The sequence below is a fragment of the Balaenoptera ricei genome, chromosome 8 (genome assembly GCF_028023285.1).
Source record: "Balaenoptera ricei isolate mBalRic1 chromosome 8, mBalRic1.hap2, whole genome shotgun sequence".
NCBI classification, from domain to species: Eukaryota; Metazoa; Chordata; class Mammalia; order Artiodactyla; family Balaenopteridae; genus Balaenoptera; species Balaenoptera ricei.
In genome coordinates, this window is record NC_082646.1 from 46,375,338 (window position 1) to 46,400,410 (window position 25,073).

General features: G+C 35.7%; 1 protein-coding gene across 4 annotated transcripts in view; it reads right to left on the reverse strand.

The window, feature by feature from the left end:
* Window positions 1-1,412: 1,412 nt before the first annotated feature.
* The window catches only part of LOC132370501 (glutamate carboxypeptidase 2), a 58,537-nt gene continuing 34,876 nt past the window's right edge, over window positions 1,413-25,073 (reverse strand). The window contains exons 8-19 of one of the 4 annotated variants that reach the window (XM_059930606.1): window positions 23,650-23,748; window positions 23,284-23,369; window positions 21,585-21,704; window positions 19,318-19,400; window positions 17,766-17,829; window positions 15,077-15,144; window positions 12,647-12,738; window positions 10,311-10,401; window positions 7,266-7,419; window positions 6,911-6,992; window positions 3,130-3,222; window positions 1,413-2,004 (exon numbers count right to left, since the gene is read on the reverse strand). In XM_059930606.1, the coding sequence (XP_059786589.1) occupies window positions 1,815-2,004; window positions 3,130-3,222; window positions 6,911-6,992; window positions 7,266-7,419; window positions 10,311-10,401; window positions 12,647-12,738; window positions 15,077-15,144; window positions 17,766-17,829; window positions 19,318-19,400; window positions 21,585-21,704; window positions 23,284-23,369; window positions 23,650-23,748 (1,222 nt within the window). In that variant the 3' untranslated portion in view covers window positions 1,413-1,814. Of the gene's footprint in view, window positions 2,005-3,129; window positions 3,223-4,481; window positions 4,617-6,910; window positions 6,993-7,265; window positions 7,531-10,310; window positions 10,402-12,646; window positions 12,739-15,076; window positions 15,145-17,765; window positions 17,830-19,317; window positions 19,401-21,584; window positions 21,705-23,283; window positions 23,370-23,649; window positions 23,749-25,073 lie in introns of those variants that run through there. The other 3 variants (XM_059930605.1, XM_059930608.1, XM_059930607.1) reach the window with 3 other exon arrangements.

The following is a 25,073-nucleotide window of genomic DNA, read 5'->3' on the forward strand; positions in this document are numbered from 1 at the left end:
CCCCCAGAAAACTTACTGTATAGTTAAAAAGATAAGGCAAACACAAAACAATTTTTCAAAACATGCTTAAATTAATCACAAGATTTAATAAAATACAACTGAAATGCTTAATGCGAAAAAGATTTAAAGAATAAAATAATAATAAAATTTTTATAGAAATATAATCTGAACCGTATATGTATTTTTAAACTTCTTAGTGTCCACATTATAAAAGGTAATTAAAAACATTTGAAATGAATTTCAATAATATACTTAAATATATTCAAAAATTATCATTAAAAATATAAGTAATATTGAAAATATTAATGAGCTATTTTACATTCTTTTTTTCTATACTAAGTTTTTGGTGTCCAGCATGCATTTCATACTGACAGCACAGCTCAATTCAAACTAGTCACATTTCAAGAGCTTGATATCTACATGTGGCTACCCTATTAGGCATTATGGAATTAGACAAACCGCCTATTACATGGGAGACACATTGTTTTCAAATCCTCAGCTGACAGAACAATTTCAAGCAGTCTTAGGAAGAGAGGGTGGATTGGAACCCACTATCTCCAAATTCCATAGCAATAGATGAGCATTATAAACGGTCTCATGATGATAATTTTAGAGGAAAAGTTGTCAAAATCAGCCAGGCTGTTTACTTTGTAAGAGAGGACTAATTGGCAGCTGTACTTGGCATCTTAATGTCCACCAGTGAAGATCTTTATTTTCTGGATACTGTGAATGGTATTCTTTAGGCCTTTTGTAGAATTTCCAAAGACTAGACTTTTCTTAGGATATTGTACGTTAAAGAAGATTAGGTTATCTTAGGTGTAAACACAAGCGCAAATCATTTTGATTGGATTTACACAATGGCCTAATTTATTTTTAAGGAAACATCTACATGTTCCTGCAGTCCTCAATCCAAGGGACAGTGATTGCTCCATATATCTGTAATTCTTATATTCTGTTTTTTTAAAAAATAATTATTTATTTATTTGGCTGCGCCGGGTCTTAGTTGAGGCACACAGGACCTTCCTTGCAACATGTGGGCTCTTAGTTGTGGCACGTGGGATCTAGTTCCCTGACCAGGGGTCGAACCTGGGCCCCCTGCATTGGGAGTGCGGAGTATTAGCCACTGGACCACCAGGGAAGTCCCTGTAATTCTTATAGTCTTTAAACTTCTTTTTACCTTTTACTAGACAATACTTCATTGCTCCAATGCTATTGTAATTAATCATTCTTTACGTTAACTTTCTCTGTTTATGTTTCTGTGTGGTTTCTCTGTCTTGACTGAATGCTAAAGGGTAAGTGTTATATCCATGCAAGGGAATGCTCTGTGTCAGTGGAATCTAATGACCTACAGCCACAGTAATACATGGATGAAATGTCAAAGGTGAATGAAAAAATCAAGTCCTAGAAAAATATACATGGTACAATTTTATTTATAAAAATTCTAAAAATACACAACAAATAAACTGATGTTTTCTACATGTACAGTGACAGGAGTAGTTTTGTAAGTGCTGAATTAGACATGATTCTCTGATAATGCCACATAAGTGTATTAAAATTTTACTCTCTTCTTAATTTCAACACTTAGTCCAACTTCAGAATGACTTTCTATAATTACAGAATAAAAATCATCCATCTTTCTTATTCGATCTATATGGAGAAGAAAAAAGAATACCAAGGTGGATATATGTATCTATCTGTATCTATATATGTATATATATGTACACAACTTTATTTTTCAGTTTATCAGTACATCCAACATGATTCTTTCTGAGTGATACATCATACTAATTCGATGTGTTCCCCAAAGAAACTTCTTAGGCTACTTCTCTCAGAGTCCCTGCTGCAGCCTGCACAGTGAAGGCTGCAATAGAAATGTGTCTCTTCACTTCTTCCCAGGCCTTGGAAGGATCCACCTTGCTTTCAATATCATACAGAGCATCAAAGATCCCTGGGAATGACTCCCCCATATACTTGTTGTGGCTGCTTGGAGCATAGATGACATGTCTGTTGATAAAAATAGTTTGCTATCAGTTGCTCGAATTATATATACAAGGGAAAAAACAGGGACATTCTACAATTCATGGATTGTAAAATTCTAATTGCCACTTGTCAACTAAATTTACAAGTTCAATCTCCAAAGACTAGTCTATGAAATATGTGGCAATTAATTATATTTTGACTTTAGACAGATGACGTAAAGTGGCTCAGAGCAACAAAACTGATGACAACGATAGCAACAACAGCTTGTCACCTACTATGGGTCACGCTTGGCATTAAATTATTTACCTATCATTTTTCTAATCCTTGAAAATAAACTCTACAGAGTTGATATTATACTTTCAAAGAGGAGGAAACTGAGGTCTGGGAGATGAAGTGATCACTCTCAAGGCACACTGCAAGAAGTGATGACTTCAAAATACCACTCTATCCTCTGAAATGTAGCACAACTGTGATTATAGGGTTTCATTTGTGACCAGAAAACCTATCATTGTGTTTTTCTCCTATTTAAAAAAGAAGTCATGTTATAATACCTAGCGTCAAGCATGAAGAATCATTAAAAACAGTTTTATAACATTCAACATGACCTAGGAAGAAGGTGATGTTTTACTGAAGGAGCTAAGCCAGTGCATGTAACAGCCCCTGGCTGGGGATAGTTGGTGTTTATCAGAAATAATTATGATTGTCAAAAATTAGAAGAAAACTAAATGTCAACATTAAGAGGTAGAGTAAATAAATATATATTTATTATGCCTTATGTATATGCATAAATACACATATATTCAAAATAAAATGAGAGGGGCTAAAATTATGTATTACCAAAGGACAAACATGGTTTTATATCTGACAAGTAGAGTTGGGGAGATTTTTATTTTCTACTTCTGACTTCCTGGGTTTTCTAAATTTCCTGCAATGAACATATACTCTTTTATATACAGAAACAAAAAAGATAATAAAATAAAGATCTGTAGTAATCATATTACATTATATAAATAAGTAATATATTTATCATTTACTACATATATTTTGGAATTTTTTATATGCTTGCAAGAAATCAACTATATTTTTCCCACAGAGCAAAAAATAAGAAAAAAATTATATTAAAATAAAGAGTCATATTTTTATCCTTACCTATAAAAAGGCCTGTCTGGTAATCCTAAAGGATCAATAAATGCTCGTTCCAAAAACATAAGTTGATCATTCATAATTCTTAATAATATTGGGCTAGAAAAGGAAAGGAATACAGTTGTAGCTTCACGAAAATATGTGCACTACCCAGCAAAAAAAATTCAAAACAAAACTAAACACAGCTAATATATTTTAAATTCCTATAACATGCAAATTAAGAACAGTAGCATGCATAGTTACATTTTTAAAAATCCTACAAAATACTACTCTGCTGAGGCTTATAAAAGGACTGAAAAAGTTCAATGTGCCCATGGAAAAAAAATATAGTAATTTTTATTTATATTGAAATAATTAATTGATAAACCTAGGTATTCAAATATAGGCAAGACTTTTTTTCATTTTAAGTCTCATAATAATCTGTTCATAGAAGTCATTTCAATATTGAAATGGAAGAGTCTATTAATGTTTAGTAGGGTACCTGGGGAATTATATATATTTACCAAATGACAGCTAATAATATTTTTATTATTATTTCTAAAGATAAACCTATCATGAACAAAAGGGGTGGTGCTTATTTCACCCTTTCAACAATATTTGAATGCCTGCTATGTATCAGACACTTTTGGCTTTCACAGAGCTCACATTCCAAAGTGTGTGGGACAGCGTTACTGTAATAAAAATGACTCAATACAACTGAAAATTTACCAGCAAGCCTGGAGTAGGGCAACAACGTTATTAAATTCAACCTATTAAGTCTGTCATAATTTAATTAACTAATGAGAAATAACCATTACCATAAGGAATCATAAATTACTTTATATAAAAATTTAATTATCTTAGTTTTGTTATTTTTTAGATTTAATAATAAAACAATGTGCCCATTACTATTCTGAAAGTTTACAAAATTTATTCTTTTTAATCTTCAGAGCAGTCCTCCAAGTTATGCAGGATAATAGCCCCGTTCCACAGATGACATACTCGATTCAGTAGCTAAATGACTTGCCCAGGTCCACACCTAGAAAGTTTTAGAGTGAATAGTAGCTCAGTACTATTCCTTCAACTGCACTATGTTGACAACACGAAGACAGACTAATTAAAGGCCCCACAGTTTGGATTTGAGCTATTTTCAACTTTCATTTATTTAGCATCAAGAACTCAGGTTTTACGATAGTATAAAGGTAAACTGGGCATACACTTTACCTGTGAGCAGTTCACATAAACTAACAAAGGCGGCAATTGAATGAACCATAATTTCAATAAGACGTTACAGGTTTCCGAACCAAATTCATAAAGCATTGCTACAAACACAAAAATTCATGTGGTTACGCACACACCCCATTTGGATGTTCCTTGTACAGAGCAGGGTTCAATCTGAAATATCCCTGGGAGGTAAATGCTCACAGCACCAGACGTACGTAAACAGGATCTATTTCCACCAGAAGCAGGCTGGCCTCCCTAGGGCTGGAGGAGGTAGGTCTTGAGGTTGAATACTATGTGAGCATAAAAGTACCAAGGAGTCAACACTGTATCCTTTGATGGGTTAAGGGATTGATTTAAGAAAAGCAGGATTCAAGAAGTGTCTCTTCCTCACATTTCAAAGTTTTGGTTGAGAAATTCAACATCCACTTTAATTTACTTTAGCCAGCATTTACTCATATTATGTACAAAGCACAGCTCCAGGTGTTTCAGGATATGTAAACATAATATAGAGACACAAACTGTACCTTAACTATCATTTAGAGATGGTAAGACAAATACAGAAATACTCAAGGAAGTGAAAGCTCAGTGTCCTGGATTACCATACCATGCCAACAGCAGTTCTCCACAAGGAAGAAACGTCATTTAATGATAGAAAATCAGCTTAATAGACTATATGGTGTTTGGCATTTCTCTAAAATTTATTTATAATTGTTGATTTTTTTACTCATATAAAAAATTTGGAAAGAATTGTAAAGTATAAGAAAAAAAATCTTCCTATTCACCCAAGGATAACACGATTATTATACTAATTGGTTTTCTGTAAGATTTTCTCTATATTCAATAAAATATTGTATGTGTACAATTTTATGATCTTTTTGTTTGCTTAACATTTTATTACAAATATCTTATTATATTTCCTTTATAACCATCAGTGTTAATCTTTACAAAATGTTTAAATGGGTGGACATCTGATTGTTTAGTAATTTCTGTCCTCATAGGTATTAAGGCTGTTTTGAATTATCTGGTATTATAATTTGTAACTTTCTCTGAGAAGCCATTTTATTCCCTCAAATTTGAGACTCTTTCCTGAAGAAAAAAACAAGAAATAGAAATACTATGGCAAAGTGTAAGAACCCTGTCATGGCCCTAGAAACTTTAACAATATGTATTTATGCTTTTTAACAGTTTAAAGCAATTCACAATGCTATCAGAAAAACATGAGAGCATCTGCTTCAGTGTACTGCCTGTAGCAATGTGCACAAACAAGTTTTAATTTGCTATTCATTTGGTATGAAAATAGTATGACATTATTTTCATTTGTATTTTTGAATTATTAGTAAATTGAATACTACATGATTTTCATTTGTATTTTTGAATATTAGTAAATTTGAATTTTTTTATCTGTTTCTGCACAGGTGGTATCTTCTTTTTGAATGATTTCTCTTGTCTAGTGCCAATATTTCCAACTTTGTTCTTTTGATTTTCTTATCAATTTTCAAAAAAAAGTATTTTTATTATATCTATATTACCCCCCTGTCCATATTTTCCGGAAAAGAGTTTTTCCAGTCTTTTATCTTTGATTTGGAGTATCAGTTTCTATATTATTAACCATTTTAATATTCTCAAATCTGATTGCATTGTTATTTCTAAACTTGGAATCTCACTTCCAAGATATTTCAATTTTTACTAAAAATTTCTTCTATCCCTGTTGTTTATTTTTGCATAGAATGTGAAGTGAGATTTTGAATTCACTTTTTTATCAGTTCCTGAAAGAGCTTATACAATATTATTGTTGAATACCTTTCTTTCTCATTTGACTTTAATGTATCCTGCATAACAAATACATTCTTACATATCACTGGTCTATTTTTTGTTCTGTCTGCTCTTTGTCTTTCTATGTATTCTTGCATCAGTCTCCAAGGATTTGATATTTGTATCGTCACAATATTTTTAATATATAGTAGATATTCACTCTCAAAATTCTACCTTTAAAAAATTGTCCCTAACATTCTCTTTTTCTCCAGTCTTAAAATTTTGTTCATATTATGTTTTACTTTTGTGATTTTACAAGAATTAATCCCAAATGCTTAACATCTGAAAAAAAACTAATGGCTTTACCTTATTTGCTAGTCTGGATATAGAGAATTTTTCCAGTGGAAGTGGAGATTAGGAACTCTTTGTGTGGGTAATGACATTAAGAAAAGGGAGGAAGAAGGTGTGTTTTGGGAATAGGAGAGCTTGGTTGAAGTATGATTTACAGATGTTGAAAGAACAGGAAATAAAACTGGAAAAAGATGGGGACACACAGTGGAGGACCTTCAATGTTAAGGTGGAAATTTTGTAACTACCACTCAGTTGGTAGTAAAGAAGGTACCAGCATTTCTCAACAGCACATATGACACTCAGAATGTCAAAAATATCTCCTTGAGAGATATGGCAGCCCTGTATAGCCCTGTTAGAATGAAGAGAAAGAAAGCAGAAAGAAACTTTCCAAAGATACTTCAACAACAAAGATGTCAGCTAGTATTTCTTTTTCATTATATCTATTACATGCATAACTTATATCTCTATATATACAACGTACTTGTTTTTGTCCAAGTCTTGGAGTCTCTCACTGAAGTTAGAAGCAATTTCTGTAAAATTCTTCACTGCAGAAAATAGTGATTCTGAAATAGAAATGAGGACCTAATGGCATTGTTCTATAGTTTAAGCAAAGGGAACAAGATAGAAGGTTGTTCTCTTTTGTATTTAACAGGGTATTTATATTTTGTATATTGCAAGACAGGCATCAATGAAATGGAAGATACATTTATATGCATAAAATATTTGATCATATGGAATAGCAATAAATAATAAATGGGCCTAAGGTAGATCATTACATTTTAGAGATTAATAGAAACATACAGACTGTGAATTTTGAAAAAGGAAGGGTATCATACCAAATGACACACTGTATGTTTTCATTTCTTGTGGATGTTTCATTGAAATATTGTAGATTTTATCAGCATACTTTCTTAAAACGACAGCATAATCTCGACAGTCAAAAGGGAGCACTATGGAATTGGCTAGTTCAAAGACGATTCCTCCTCGAACCTGGGCCACAGCAAGGTGATACTTAAAAGCTGGATCATAAAACTTTTCCACTAATTCATATGTTTCATAGACACTGTGATACAGTGGATAGCTGCTGAATTTGTTTGTTGCCTACAAAAACAACCCAAAAAACAAAATATATCTCTCGTGAGATAACTTATACAAAATGCATAGTATCATAGATACTGTTAATATTAGTAAGACTGTTTCTGTCAGCAATGAATAAAGGAAAGTATTTAAGTACCTCAATAAGCCACTTACTAAAGGGTTAATATAATATTAAAACCCACCCCAGGTTTTCACCAGTTAAAAAGTATGTGTATATAACATAAACAATACTATGAAAATTACCTTGGATAAAAGCTAACATTCTTGCCTTTAAGAAAACAGGAGATGTAATAGAAATGTCTCTGAAGTAAAGACAAGATAATGTTGCATTTGGGTGAAAACAATTTAAGAAGACAGAGAATCATTAGAAGCAAGGAAATAAGCATGACACAATATTATATAGGGCAATGCTGCAAATCGTTTAATGACTGAAATTCCATGAATAACTTTCTGACAAGCAGTGTGCTGACAAGTGAAGAGTGAACAGTGAGGGTTTCAGTAGTAGATCCAAAATCTCACTAAGTAAAGAAGTAATGCTCAGATGGGTATAGAAAAACAAGAACATACACAAAAGGCAAGAGAGAACAACTTTTCAAATTCCGAGTTGCTGATTTATGCCTTTTGCCCATCGTTTAGATGCTTATCTATTTATTCTTTTTTTTTTTTTTTTTTTTTTTACTGATATAACAGAACACTTTATATAGTGATGTGTTGAGCGTGGACTCTGGAATTAGCCTGCCAGAGTGTGAATCCAGGCTTCATGGCTTATTACCAAACAACTCTGGGAGGTTATTAACCCAAAAGTTATTAACTTTCTTTGCTGTGGTTTTCTCATAAGTAAAATGTAGATAATATTAACATCTACTCTCATCACCAACCCCAATGGTAAGAGATTATAAAGATTTTCTGTCTGGGGAGAATAACTAGCCCAAAGACAAAAGACAAAAGACCTATAGATTCTCAGCGTTAGTTGGTTGCCAAAGAGGGCCAGGCATTTGAAGAAAGGCTTTAACTTGAAAGATACAGACCAAGCACACAAACTAAAATAAAATCAACCCACAGTAAGGAGGTACTACGGGGAATGGAGGGAAACAATGAAAAAGAGTGAATGAATGGCAGAGCTGAGAAAAATATCCCAGAATGTAGAAAAAGACACAGATAAGAACACAAAAGAACAGATAAAGACATTGGAAAATAATGCTACAGATGCTAAACAAATTAATAATGGTTTGAGAAAGAGAAAAGAGGGAATAATCAAAGAAAAAAACATTTCCTCCAACTACAATACATAGGTTTCCAGAACAAAGAGTCCACTTTGTTCCCAGCTCAGCATATTAAAAATGGCATGATACACATGTACACCAAGGGCAACACAGCCATAAAGAGAAGATACTAAAATCTTCCTTTAAAAAAAACCAGAGGCGGGACTTCCCTGGTGGCGCAGTGGTTAAGAATCTGCCTGCCAATGCAGGGGACACAAGTTCGATTCCTGGTCTGGGAAGATCCCACATGCCACGAAGCAACTAAGCCCATGTGGCACAACTACTGAGCCTGCGCTCTAGAGCCCGTGAGCCACAACTACTGAAGTCTGCGTGCCTAGAGCTCATGCTCCGCAACAAGAGAAGCCATGGCAATGAGAAGCCGGCGCACCACAACGAAGAGTAGCCCCCACTCGCCACAACTAGAGAAAGCCCGCGCACAGCAGCAAAGACCCAATGCAGCCAAAAATCATAAATAAATAAATAAATAAATAAATAAATAAATAAATTTATTAAAAAAAAAAAAAAACAGAGGCAAGAGATCAAGGAATAAGGGACTTCCCTGGTGGCGCAGTGTATAAGACTCTGCACTCGCAATGCAGCGGGCCCGGGGTTTGATCCCTGGTCAGGGAACTAGATCCCACATGCATGCTGCAACTAAGACCTGGTACAACCAAATAAATAAATAAATAAAATATAAAAGAAAGAGATCAAGGAACAAACAACATCTCTCAACAGGCAATGAAGCAATGAGTTCACAATTCTAAGGGTACAGAATTTTCAAGCAAAATTTTGTGCCCAGTCAAATTATTGAAGAATTTTGTGTAATATAACAGACATGCAAGGTGTTTAGCTGTCATTCACCCTTTTCAAGAAGTGCCTGAAGGATGTGTTCCCAAAAACGTGGAGAGTAAATAAGAAAAAGGAAGAAAAATCTGGGAAACAGAAAATCCAAAATACGAGTGAAATGAAGATACTCTCAGATTTCTTAGTGAAGGAAAATTTCACAGCCAAGAGCTGTGCCACAGGCAGAAAGAATAACCAGAGAACCCAGAGAAGCAGAAGAGCCCCAGCGGGGGAAATGGACTCAGCCAGTTCACCTGATGTGTTTGAATATACTAAGAGTTTGAGGTGAGTTAAGTATGGATACACGGAGGAAAAACATGTCTTCTAATCAACAAGGGTAGCACAACTATATATTGAAAAAATGCCATGAGGGAAAGCATTTGGGGGTTGGGAGAAGAAGTGATATAAGAGAACTGAATGCCTAGCTTTCCTAGTAAGAAGTAAATGGATAATACCTAAAACTGAAAAAGAAAGAAGTAGCAGTAGAAGCGTATTATTTACAAACATGCAGATCGATATCAGAAGAAACCAATTAAAATACTGAAAGAATTTCAATTTGCTGAACAGAATCAGAGATGGAACAAGCACGGTGCTTAAGTCACTTTTTTTGATCCAGAATTATTTGTTTAGCTAAAATATATTCATAACTAACCATGAAGAACTTACTGATAGACTTACCCAATCTTTAGTGTACCGTGCTCTGCCTGAGGCAATTCCAAGTCTTTGGAAGAACACTTCAAAATCATTACCAGATCCTAATTTGCTAATCCTTTTAGGGATAAAATACAGGATTATTTGAGTAACTTCTTCACTGAGTACAGATCAAAATTAATTAAACTAATCTCCACTCAATACTATAAATATAATTTTTAGATATATTGCCTTGGATATATTTTAGATATAAGCAGCAAAAAAAAAAGGGGGGGGGGACTGTCAATTCTGATCACAAAATATCTGCTTCCATAAGAATGTTTTAGGAAGAGGTGACCATTGTTCTTTTGGGTTTCTGGATCCAATTCCAACCTGTTTGTGTGTGTGTTGTCGGAGGGGCAGTTCCCCACACCAACAACAAGCGATTCTCCAGGCCATCAGCTGGGTATTCTACAATTCAACTCAATTCTGACATTGTCCACCCAGAGATAGGGTCAGGTCCCACACGTTAAGGGCTCAGTCCCAAGAGACTGTCCCCCCCAACACACAACCACCACCAGTGCTCCTGACCAACTGACTGTAGATGGGAGGTTCCCACGAGCCCCTCCTTGGGTTTGCTAGAGCTGCTCGTAGAACCCAGAGAAACATTTACTTACTAGATCATCAATTTATTATGAAAGGTTATGACTCAAGAACAGCCAGATGGAAGAGATGCATAGGGTGAGGTATGGGAAAGGGGTCAGAACTTCCACGCCCTGTCTGGGCTCGCCGGACTCTTCTAGCACCTCCACGTGTTCACCAACCAAGAAGCTCCCCAAACCCAACTCTTTTGGGGTTTTCTGAAAGCCTCATTCCATAGTCATGATCAATTAAGTCATTGGACACTGGTGACTGAGTCAACCTCCAGGCTCTCTCCCTTCCTGGGAGGTTGAGGGTCAGACTGAAAGTTCCAACCCTCAAATCACTTGGTTGGTTCTCCTGGCAACCATCCTCCACCTTAAGTGGGGTCCCTGTCACCTCATTAACATAAAAAAAGGCACCTTTGTCCCTCTCATCACTTAGAAAATTCCAGGGGTTTAGGAGCTCTGTAAGAGATCAGGAGGACCAAATATGCACTTCTTATTATGAATCACAATATCACAATTGTATGTTGCTAATCTTAGAAAAAGATTATTGAAGTTGGAAAATATTTTCCTTCACTAATTTTTTTTATTACCTATATTTGTTGTACATGATAAAGTTAAAAGAATCAGAAAATTTTCAGATAACTCAGATTTAATTCCCATCCTTAAAAATTTAAATTATTTGTACTGTTATCTTTAATCTCAAACTACTGAGATATTTATTCCTCTTCCCATGCTTGTGAAGACACAACTAAACCTGAAATGATGCCTATATTCTTCTTAGAACATTATGCAGTTAACAAAACACTTGTTAACTGTATAATGCTCAGAAAAAAGAATATTTATACAGTGATGAGAGGACAGACTTAGGTGCCATGTGTATATATTACCTATTCAAAAGTGAACCATATTTTGATGGCCTACAGATTTAATTTCAAAACACACAGCAATATTTTGTAAGCAGATAGGGTAGGGGGGTCCCTGGAGAAAGAGAACTAGGCATGGCTTTCTTGACATAAGACAACTCATTTTTGGCCTAAGCAATTTTGTGGTAAAGTCCTGGCCACAATGTTTATCCTTGAACAGGTCTCAGTAATTAATGATCTTAAGGCAGCAAGAGAATTTAGGAACAAATGACTTATCAGGCAAGAGAGGTAACAATAGCAAAGATAATAAATCAGTTGTAAAGACTCGCAGTTCTGCTACAATGGTAAAGATTAGCCTGAAGAACATTTTTGAGCTGTTTTGCAGAATTTGGATCCCCTTGAGCACTCAACCCCCAGATCAGCTGAAACCTAAGGAATGATGATGTTGACCCTTTCTGAACTCAATCAACTAAAGCTTGTACTCTGTGAAACTTTGCCCCAATTCTATACTGAATTCTCCTCTGCTCAAACCCTCTCATGAATATGTATGTACCCTTAACTTGAAACTTCCCCCATTTTGCTGTCCAGGGAGACACTGCTTTGGAAAAGATCCCCGGTACTCTCCTTACTTGCTGCAAGTAATACATCCTTCCTTCTACCGCTCTTTGGCTTGGTTGTGCCATTTGGCTGACACCCACCAGGAGGCAAACCCAGGTTTTGGGTAACAATTTTATTTGTAAACCTAAGCATCACTTTTTCTTTAACAGATATCAGAGAATTTTAAATTAAATGTTTATTATTTGTTGAAAGAAACTACCCTTTTATTTTCAACACAATTCCACAGTAAATTCAGTAAAGAGTTTTCTTTGTTTACCTGGGCAAGCCACTGAATTCGGGTGAAGGGCTTTTTTCATTCCAGCTCTCAAAAAGGGATTTGCCTTCAAAACCTTCATCAGGACTTTGGAGCTACACAAGTTAAAAGGGAAAAAAAAAAAAAAAGAGAGAGAGAATACTTATAAATCAGATGTTTTAAAACCTAAACATCTATTAACCAGGGAATGAGTAGCCAAATTATATTCAGGAAAATAAGGAATGCAATTCATACATTAGCAGTCATTAAGAATTACAACAGTGAGTTTCTGACAATATGGGAAAATGCTCATGTTATTATCTATAATGCACCTATTATAAAAAAAATACATGGAGTGTATGGAAAAGAAAGCTGTACCAAATTATTACCAAGCCATTGTATTCAGACGAATGGTCATACTGTAAGATTTTTTTTTTTTTTTTTTTGGTCTATTTTTCCAAATTAAGGGAGGCTACTCTCAAAAACACATTCCTCCTCCACTTATAAAAAAAAATGAAAAGAAGCAAGCTGGTTAAGGGAAGGTTTGTTTTTTTGGTTTTTTGGTTTTTTTAAAATATTGCTTTGTGCCAACAAGTTTGTCAAATAATACATAACAAGTTTGTCATTAAATAATACATAACAAAACAAATGCACTAATATTTTATTTAATTAGTTGAGTATTGTAATTGTGTTAAACACAGGGCTTTCAATACATTTTCAAATTTTACAGATGAGAATTCTAAGGGAGTACAATACGCCCTACTATTGAATGCTAAACTCAGAGCATTAAATGTTATGCCAAAACGTTTAGCACACTAAACTGTAACTAATACTCACTAAACTGTAACTGAATAATATATGGTATAAAAAGTTTTTATTTTTTATTTAAGAAAAGTCCTATGCTCTATTTTTTAACAGGTTCAACTCAAAAAATTTTATAGACTACCTATCCTGTGGAAGACTTTTTGTAGATGTCAGCCATACAAAGTTTAATAATACAAATTACACACCATCTACTAGTGGGAACTATAAATAAAAATGTGGAATTCATGTGCTAGGTGCTATAATAGACGGATGTGCAAAGGTTGATGGGAACACCGATAAATTTATATAAACTTGGGGAGAAAGAAGTTATGTCAGCATCTTAAGTCATAAAATATCAATACATAAAGCAACAAAATAATTTCACTCAAGCTTACAAATTTACACAAAATTTTGATATAATGGACAGTACCACTCCATTTATTTTAAGTAATATGAATTTGAAGTAATGTATTTAGAAATATATTACTAAAGTCACAGTTTATCACTAAAATTTGAAATACCACGAATCACCTTCCCCAAACAAAAACAGAATTTAAAAAATCCAAAACTGTCAAGCATCATACAATTTCAAACTTGACCTAGAAAGTAGTGTTTTTGCATTTGTCACAGGGTGCCTCCAATCTACCTGGTAAACAAATATAACTGCCAAGCTTCCTTAGCATTGACCTCAAATTACGTAAATGGTGGGAATTCTCTGAGACACAATGTTTCAGATATTTAATTTTGTATACACTTCATGGGAATTGTAAAACTGCAGGCACCTGACAGAGCTCTTAAGTAACAATATGAATAGATTAGTGCCAAATTAAACTTTTCTATTCCTACTGGAGATGTTAATAAATTAAATTCCATGCTTGGGAAACCAAAGCTTAACAATACGTTTAGGATCTATTTAAAATCCCTATCTGAGGGAAATAATTGTCTTTCCTGGTAATTACATTTCAATTGGTAATTCTGTTAAATAAGCAAGTCTTTTTATCCTTTCCAGTTCAAATCAGGTAATTAGCAGTAACAGCAAAAATCTGCCATGCAAAACATTCCTTATGACTAACTTTAGGAATGGTGGCTTTATGGGGCAGGAGAATTAAAATGAAGAGTTGCCTATTGGTCCTCTAGAAATTTAGGCACCACCTCTCCGCCAGGTTCAGTATGTTGTGCTACTGTTAGAATTAAGATAACTTTAGCTCAGTGGACTGAAGCCCACAGCAGGAAATCAGGAATTGGGTACATGGTCTTACCCAGTCTCTGTCCCAGGAGTCAGCACCTGGTTTTTTATACATTCTCTTTCTCAATCGGTTAGAAATGTCAACTCTTCCAGAGTCCTAAATTAATCGGTATCATTATATTAAAGAGTAAAAACCAGTTTTAAAATTAAGGAGTTAAACCGCAGGACCAAGTCCTGGTTCAGCTACTTGAACAAGTTGTGTGACTCTAGGGGCTAATGCTTTTTGGGCTCAGTTTTCTCGTTTTCAAATGGAGATGGTAGACGCAATGCTCTCCATAGACTGCCTCAGATTGGTGTGGGAGAAATGGGCAAAAGTTATAAAACAACACAGATGTTTAACATAATAATGCCACCTCAAGAAAACATCATTTGTAGAACTTAAAATTCCATGTAATTATTTTTACCTCCTTTGTTAGGTTGTATACCAAGCTGTACATAAGTGGGGTACAATCAACTCTCAGAGTGTAGTTTCCTGAAAGACAAGAAGATAGTTTGTTTTCTATTTCATTTCTTTATTTTATTCTTCCATTCAAAGACCATTCCTAACTCCTTAGCCAGAATGATCCCTTTATAACCTAAGTCTGGGGAATTCCCTGGCGGTCCAGTGGTTAGGACTCTGTGTTTCCATGCAGAGGGCATGGGTTTGATCCCTGGTCGGGGAAATAAGATCCTGCAAGACACGTGGCCAAAAATAAATAAATAAATAAAACCTAAGTCTGATCAAAACTCTCCAACTCATCACTCAATAAAATTCATCCTCACCATGACCCTTGGTGCCACACATGAAACAACCTCAGGTCACCTCTCCAAATATTCACCTCCTACTCCACCCAAGTAAATGTTCTATACAAGAGAGATAATAAAAGTACTTACCTCACAGGAATATTGTGTTAAATAAATGTTTATATTTAAACATTGGTTGGTACTTTGTGTGAGCTAAATTCTATATATGAATGTCAACATGATGGAAACACCTCAAACTGAGGACAGTAGTTCCTATGAAGAGAGGGTTATTTGAGAATGGTTTCAGTAGGAATTGTTTTCTTTGCAAATTTTGCATTTTAACATTAGAAAGCTAATAGATGACTTATTTTATTATTTGAAAAATGAACAGTTAATAAAATTTTAAATATAAAACAAAGTGAGACAAGCTGTGTTTCAATCACAGAGTAATGAGTGTGTTAATTGCTCTTGATCCTGAAAATGCTGGGGAGACAATGCAGCATTTTAAACCAGGGAATGACGTAAACAGCAAAATCAAAGATTAAAAAAATGCATTAAAATCAAGTCTTAAAGAAAAAAAACAAACAAAACTAGCAATAGAGAGAACATTATTCTACTTTTGAAGAATATATGTTTGGTATACTTATTCTGTGTGGCAAAGGTGTTTCATCTTCATGTGTGTGTTTAAATAAGGGTAATGAGGAATTCCCTGGTGGTCCAGTGGTTAGGACTCTGTGTTCTCACTGCCGGGGGCCCTGGGTTCAGTCCCTGGTTGGGGAACTAAGATCCCACAAGCCGTGTGGCACGGCCAGTAAATAAATAAATACAGATAATAATAATCCAAGCTAACATTTTTGAACATTTACCCTGTGCAAGGCACAAGTCTGGGAGTTTTGCAAATATTAACTTCTTTTGCCCTTACAAGAGCCTTTGAGATATGTGCTCTTAGTAACTCTATTGAGAGGTGAGAAAGTAACAACCTGAGGTCACATAACTATAATAGAAAGTAGCAGTGCCGGGAATAAGGCCAAGCCCTGAGCCACTAACTAAGGAAAGTTAGAGGAAGGAAGAAAAGATAACTGAAATGCATGAACTAACTTAGGGGACAGTGCAGCTCAGATATGTGGACAAAGAAGAAAATGTAAATGCCAATGCGCCTCCATCAATATACAATGCTCCAACTATTTTTGACATGGCAGATTTACTAATAAACTAAAGAAAATATTCTATAAGTCCACCCTTCATTCATTTATTCATTCATTTGTTGCACCCATGCAAACACCATTTATTTAATAAGACATTAAGAATCCAGGAATGAAGAAGTATGATCCTGCCTGTTCCTGGAAGAAAAATATAGTCTAGGAAGGGAGAGGGTTTATAAAACAAATAATTACTTAATAACAGCAGTGATGAATGCTACAAAGATGGTTTCCCAGAAAAAAATAACATTCCTGGGGAGACTGTAAGAATAAGAATTAAACAGATGGTGTGTCGAACAGCAATCTGAGTACAGAGAACAACAGTTGCAACGGCTGAGAAGTTGCACGTGGTCAAGGGACAGAAAGATTCGTGCGGGGCTACAGTATAGTGAGTGACAATGGACTGTTTCAGTTTCTTGAAAATGGACTTGAGATTGTCCCTTAGTTTGAATCTCTGTTTATCAAAGCAAATCCATTCTAAAAGGCCTGTCTTCGATGCCTATCTCATTTCTCAAGCCTTTCCTGACGTTGCTATCATTCTCTCTTCTGAACTCCAAGATCAGCCCGATAATATCCTTCTGAGAGTACCTGCATATATTAGAATCCTAGACTGATTTATTTTATCATCTATACTGAGTCTTCAACTTTTGAGTACTAAACTATTCTTTACTAAACCCTAATTCCTTTGAAATCCTGGAAAGTACACTGCACAGAGAGGTGCTTAGTAAATATTTGCTGAATTGAAGAAAAAAATATTTAAGAAGAAAAAATTCTTGGTGAAAGATGAAATCTGGGAAATCAGCATTTGTTTTCAAAATTTGTGTGCATGATATTATGATGACAGTAGTTAAATCATACCTTTTAGCTACCCCATTCTAAAATCATAGAAATCTTTAGTTCCATAACTGACTTATTCATTTAACAGATATTCACTGAATTCCTACCATAGATAAGGTAATCTGCCAGATGAAACAAACAAATCATAGAGTGTTGTTCTGAGAGCCCAAATCAGCACCCTAGAGCTCACAGCTGCCATGAGTATGACAAACCAGCAGCAAATTCCCTCACCACCTGTTCATGGATTTGCATTCCTAGTTAGTGCATAATTTACGAACTAAACTGCTGTTACTACCAAGATCATATATTTTCCTATGAAACCAATAATATTCACCTTCTATAGAAGAATCAGCATTAATATAGGCCACACCACGCACTTGAAGAAGTCTGGAATTCTCCTATAATATTAAATAAATAAATAAATAAACAAACAAATAGCCATAACCACTTCCTAAAAAAATGCACATCTACATTTACTGTATGGAGGTTTCTGAATTAAGTTGGCCCATGTTCACCCCAAATCTGACATACAAGATTTTCAAGCATATGTTTGAAAGAATTTCAATAAAGGTCATTGGTAAGAAATAACAAGCAAAACATTTGTAAGACTAAAATTTGAGATGAGACTATCCACATTCATAATACAGTGAGTGGGAAAGGAGTTGATTTCTTTTTTTTTATTGGGTAGTTGCTGTGTGCGGGCTTTTGTGCGCGGGCTTTCTCTAGTTGCGGCGAGCTGCTCTTCGTTGCGGTGCGCGGGATCTAGGGGCGCAAGATTCAGTAATTGTGGCACGTGGGCTTAGTAGTTGTGGTTCATGGGCTTCGTTGCTCCGCGGCATGTGGGATCTTCTTGGACCCGGGATCGAACCCATGTCCCTTGTATTGGCAGGAGGATTCTTAACCACTGTGCCACCAGGGAAGCCCAGGGGTTGATTTCTTAACCACACTATGGTTTAATTCCTTAAATTAAGTTCTCCTGTGTTATGACACCATCTACTGGTCAAAACTTTAAAACTTTTTTCCTCAGCTTTAAAACACTGACAAAGTATAGCAGGATTTTTTTGATATAAGTGGATTATGAATCTCCAAAACAAGCAATTTTCTAAGTGTCCTGACTGTGAGAAATAAAGTGAAAAAACATGCAGCTCTAGGTAATGAAAATAAAATGAAAGAGGCAAATCAACCTCAAAATATTTAGGCTCTTCTTGATGCCAGCATAAATCTTTGTCTATAGGAGCACTACTTTTTTTTCTACCCCAGAGAAAATTGAAGTTTACAGGGCTTCTCGTAATTCCCAGATAATAGGAGCCAACTAAATATTTATAGCGTGACTAGAAGTTAATGGAATGTTAATTTTGCATATGTTTACAAGTAACACTTCTATTACACAAAGCCAACAATGCATGCGGGTAAAATTACTTTCCAAGGAGCCTAGTAAATATTCTGTGGTGGGGCATTCCACTTCACTTTTAGCATGATTTAGAGTAGGTCATTACGATATGAGGAAGACAGTACAAGCTCAAGGAGTATTTAAATGTGATTAGCTTTAGGAGTTAATTTGAAAAAATTAAAACATTATATCTTATTATGATGTCCAGTTTCTAGTGAATTTACTTAGCTACTATCACACTCCCAGACAACGAAGATTAAATTATTTCCACAATTGACATTAAGTTGCTTTAAAATTTCAAACAAAACTTAGTTCTCAAGTGACGAAAAAATTTTTATCGTTGATTTTTGAACAAGAATATGTCGCTTCAGACTTTCTGGAAAAAAGTTTGAATATTTTCTGGCTGGATTGACCAGTTATTCTTACATTCTTGTGAATTAAATACTAACTGCTTTATTATTATGAAAATGCATGTTATATCAAATTATCAACTAACCTCTGCCCACTCAGTGGAACCAAGAAGACCAAATTCTTCTGCATCCCAGCTTGCAAACAAAATTGTTCTTCTAGGCCTCCATCCTGAAATATATGTGCATACTTATAAAAGCTGGGAAAATGCATAATATTGCCAAGACATCACCATGCCCAGCAGAGTAACAACAGCAAAAATTCATTGGTTGTTTAGGAAGGGTGAATTATGGCGACAATCTTTACTTAACTTCCTTTTGAAAGATTTTAAAGCTTATCTGTCAATACAAAAAAGCACATCTGTATTGAAAAAGGGGGAAATGCAGACATGGTCAAAATCCTGTGAGATCATAAAATAGTCTAATAGGTTTATAATGATTGCCTATGCTAGGAAGCCATCTGTGGTCTGCAGCTGCCTAGAGTGAAAGAAGAAAATGCTGGATGTGGTCTGTGCTCTGAGACAATAGAACTTAGAGAAAATCCTTTACAACTCTTCCATGCGGTGTTGGCATCACACAAACAATTGTTCAATGTCAGCTGGTTGTGTGATTTCACTCCATTCTCTGCCAGAATTAGTCAACAGAAGCTCCATTCGCAACACTAGTGTCTGCTGCTGCTGAAAAGGACACCCTTCATTAGGACGGTCATATGGCTTGGAGTTATAAACACTGATCTTGAAGTTAAAGAAAGATCTTATTTCAAGCCCTGGTTCTTTCACTTACTAGCAGTATGACCAAGGGAATGTTACTCAAACTTGTTAGGCCTCTTGTTTCTTCACCTGTATACCAGGAAGGGCAGAGAAAAGATAACACTCCTTGATTGTTAGGAGGATTAAATGGAATAATATTTATAAATATAGCACTGAACAAGTGCTCCAGGCATGTAAGTTGTTATTGTTTGAGTACATATTTCATTTGTGCTTAAGGATATATATCCCTCTAGCTGTTGAGTCCAGAGCTTCATTTTTGTTAAGTATATTAATAGCATTATTTAAATCTCCTATTAATTATTATTCCCCATCATTGCAGCCTTTTGGCATACTTTGTAATTGTCATAGTGGTGTTTTGTATTTACCACGGGAATCTTCTGGCAAAATCATGAAACTTTTTGTAATACTATTAAACACAACCTGATTCACAAGCTATGTAAATTCAGGTCTCCATCGTTCTATTTTCTTAAAAAATAAGATAGCTGTGTGGAAAAAAGAATAGAGCACCTTTACATTTGATTTCAAAGAGTGACATCATTGTTTTGTGGACTGGGGGCCAGAAATCTGAATTTTAACCCTAGTTCTCTGATTCTGCCACACACCAGCTACAAAACGTTGGGTAATTACTTGATTCTGGAAACCTCAGTTAACTTATTTGTAAAATGAAGACAGAAATAATTAAACATATCCCTCATCCTATGAGTTCAAAATAGATAACACTGTTTCTCTAAGAAAGTAAGTACCAGGCAAATGTAACATATTTTTACCACATTCATTGTTGCTAAAAAATATATGTATGCATCACATTTACAGCCCGTAGACACCTTGTTTGCAGGGTCAGTAAACAAAGTAGACCTTCTGTTCTCAGTATGTAATGTTTACTTTAAAAAGTAACCATTTGAACTCAATTTTATTTTGGTTTTCATATGAAGATTCTAAAATGACTGAAGTGACTGTGCTAGTAGTATAATCTTAAATTCTGTGAGAGAAATCAAAGCTGGGGGTGTGAGAGTGCAGATATCAAACTTTTGACGGCATCCTATTAAGCAGGAAGACCAGCATTTTTCTGAATAAGCTTTCATCCCCTCAGTCAGTTGATGTACTTGACCTGAGGCCTGAGGCTGGAAGATCCCAAGGAACTCCTGCTCACATTTCTCAGACCAGGACGCTTTGGCTTATGACCTAAATCTGGTGTCTACTCTCCAGTAAAGAAACCCATCTCCATCTTCTTTGTTGCCAGAGAAACCACTAATAGTATAATTCCTTTATTTCAGATTATAATTTAATATAAAATATAAAAAATATGAACTTTATTATATAAATAAATGAATTATTAAAAATGAATATATAAAAATGAATAAACAATATCATTAACCAACATAAGTAATATAGCTGCTAGTTATTGAAAGCTACGCTCTGCTATTAAGCACTACTAAGTACTCTATGCTACTAAGATGATATAATTTGCATGCAGCCTCTCTGTTGTGTTTCACACAAACCTATGAGGTGGTATTTTTATACTCACTTTACTGAGGACCAAACTGAGATTCAGAAAACATGGTCTTTTTACTTTTTGTTTACATTACCTTCTTTTTTCAGCTTTCCAAAACTCCTGACAATTTCATGAACAACAGCTGCTCCACTCTGAGGGTCAATGCCACCAAATACCCAAGAGTCACGGTGACCTCCAAGAATGACATACCTGTCTAGAAAGCATCATTGCAAAATTACTTGCCATTCCAGGTCAAGAATAGAGGAAAATTGCAAATGACTCAATAGCATCTAAACACAAAGCACTCAGGACTCAAGTTAAGATAGCAAAGGTTCCTGAAGACTTTTGTAAATATATCACTTTGTTCTGAATTTGATGTATGAAGAAAATATGAATGTGATAAGCAAATGTATACTTCAATTAATTACAGTAATTATAAGTATATAAGTAATGATAAGTGAGTATAAAAGTATCCTTATCCATTTCTTTGTATAATTCTCTGTTACTCCTCTCTTACCTATTTACACTATGTTTCCAGTATTTTCAGAGTAAGAGAACACAGTGGCCAAATAACGATTTCTCCACTTCCTACTCCTTCTACTTAGTTTTTAAGGTACAGCTCAAAGATTCTACCTCTCTATGATCTGTTCCTATTTTCTACAGGGAGAGGGAATCGCACCCCTATCCAGCTTTCTGGGCAGTCTTTTCATATTGATAAAGCATTTACCATGGGGCTTCCCTGGTGGCGCAGTGGTTAAGAATCTACCTGCCAATGCAGGGGACACGGGTTCAAGCCCTGGTCCGGGAAGACCCCACATGCCACAGGGCAACTAAGCCCGTGCGCCACAACTGCTGAGCCCGGGAGTCTAGAGCCCGTGCTCCACAACAAGAGAAGCCACTGCAATGAGAAGCCTGCACCCCGCAACAAAGAGTAGCCCCCGCTCGCCTCAACTAGAGAAAAGCCTGCATGCAAAAAAAAGTAAAAGGATTTAAAAAAAGCATTTACCACACTTCAGTGTAGGGGTCTTCTTGTCTCTGGTCTGTGTCTTTTTTAAAAATCCCTCCATCCCCAAAGCCTAGCACAGAGCTGGCACAAAATATGTACTCAGTGAGATTCAATAAATAGCCAGTTGTACATTGTTTAGTGCTCATTGGAAGCATATCAATATTCTTTATCCCTGAAAGAAAGTACTGGCTGCTTGTACAAAAGATATTCAGTTTAATTCTGTCTGTTTGGGTAGGAAATATAACCATATAGTTCCTAAGGAATCAAACATAATAAAGTAAGATTATTTTCAAATGTATCATTGAGCAGGTTATCTGAAATCATATGGAAATCACGTGTATATATATTCCACCCATTCCAGTGTAAAAAAAAAACCATGTAAAGGATTCATTAACTTCAGGTTATCTTAATTTTCTAAGAGTGTTACTTATCGTTGTAATGAAGATATTTCTCCAGGCAAAATATGTGGTAAAGAAATCCAGAAAGCTCAGATTAAACACCTGTAAACCATCTCTCCCTGCTCTTCCTCCCTTGGTCCTTTAATTGAAGCATGCATAGTTTATCAACAACCTTGGTCATCTGACCAATCTAGTCCCAACATTTACTTTCTTCACAACATGCATCACAATGTAAAGTTACCTCCTATTGATCTATTTTGTGTTTATGTGAGTTCCATTAGGACAAAGAGTTGCTTTGCTTTGTTCACCTTACATTCCCAGAGCTCAGAGCAGTACCTGGCACCGAAGAATTGCCCGATCGATATTTGCTGAGCAAATGATCAATTTACCTGGCTCCACTGCCCCTCTGAGAGTTCCAATCACATTGTAAATTCTTTTCACTTTATTGTTGGAATGGATGTGCATCTTGACTTTTCTAATGCAAAAATAAAGGGCACAGGCTAAAAATACTGGTTAACAGCTTGCCACCCACAATTTTTAAATCTGACATTGTTTTGAATATTTCTAAATGCGCACAGGCAATAATTACATTGACCAATTGTCCAATTGTGAGGATATATGCGTATTCCCCTTTTCAACCTGTTGTTATGTCTCCTGCTGGTAGTAGATTTTACTTTTCAGTCATCCTCTGTAATTGTTTTTTGAAAAAGGTTTCCTCCCCCTAAAGAGAGTTATAATAGAAATAGTCTCTTAACTGGGTAGAGAAGTTTCCAGTAAATCCAGGTCCCACATTGTAGGGCACTTGGAGACTTCCTTTCCAGCTGTAATCCGGTGGTGCTGATCCACCCATTTTTCTGTTGAACACAAAAAATATTATTAGCTGAAGGAAACCTTTGAAGTTATAAGTTACAATGTCCTTGAACTTGTTTTCTTGAGTGCCTGCTCATAATAGCTTCTATGAGTCATGGTAGTACAAAGTGCTTTGCATAGGGATATGCCATTTAACTCTTTTTTTTTTTTTTTTTTTTTTAGTAGATTAATCTCGTATTACACTGCCTTTTATTTATTTATTTATTTATTTATTTATTTATTTATTTTTGGCTGTGTTGGGTCCTCGTTTCTATGCGAGGGCTTTCTCTAGTTGCGGCGAGCGGGGGCCACTCTTCATCGCGGTGCGCGGGCCTCTCACTATCGCGGCCTCTCTTGTTGCGGAGCACAGGCTCCAGACGCGCAGGCTCAGTAGTTGTGGCACACGGGTTTAGTTGCTCCGCGGCATGTGGGATCTTCCCAGACCAGGGCTCGAACCCGTGTGCCCTGCATTGGCAGGCAGATTCCCAACCACTGCGCCACCAGGGAAGCCCTTAACTCTTAATACACCTCTTATGAGGTGGTTCTGCTATTACTCCCCACTTCAAAGATAAGGAGGGTGAGGCTTAGAGAGATTAGGTAACATGCCCAAAGTCAAGCAGCTGATTAGTGGTACAATCGAGATTCAAACAGTTGGCAAGAATTTGGACTCTGTGTTACCAGTTTCCAACAGTAAACCATGTGAAAAGTGCTCTCAAGAGCATGCTCTGAAGAAACAGCAGATGTCAAACTCTTTGGAATTTCCCATTGTGTTATTTCTCCCACTGATAAATACATTCCCAAACACATGTATGGTCATCCTTTGCAAAGTACTTTTGCACACATCTATTAGGGAGGGAGGAAGGGCGAAGGAAGGGATGTCACTTCAACCAACAGCCCCTCAAAGCTTTATACACTATTTATTTTTTTAATTCAAAAAGGTGGAAAGATTCAGGTGGACCAGCCCATATATACCACTAGCCCTGGTTATCTCTCATCAGGTGATTGAGAAAAATAATATGATAATATCTGTGGAATGGTGAGGTTCTTGCTGTTTCATTTCAGCATATCTTCCTTTACTGTTTAAGAGCATAGACTGATTTATTCTTGATTTGGGCATGAAGACCAAATGTACTTTTGCTACCTAGAAGCAGATAGAAGAAGATAGCTCCAGACAAACTTAAGAGAGTGAAAAACATCAATCTGCCTTTTATGGCTCCATCTCTGGTCCACACACCTGTATGCACCCTATGATTTACAGTGAAACATTTTCTGTAGTTTCCTCCTTTTTTCTGTGCCTGCGCACGGGTACTTATTCCCTGCCTACTCAGTT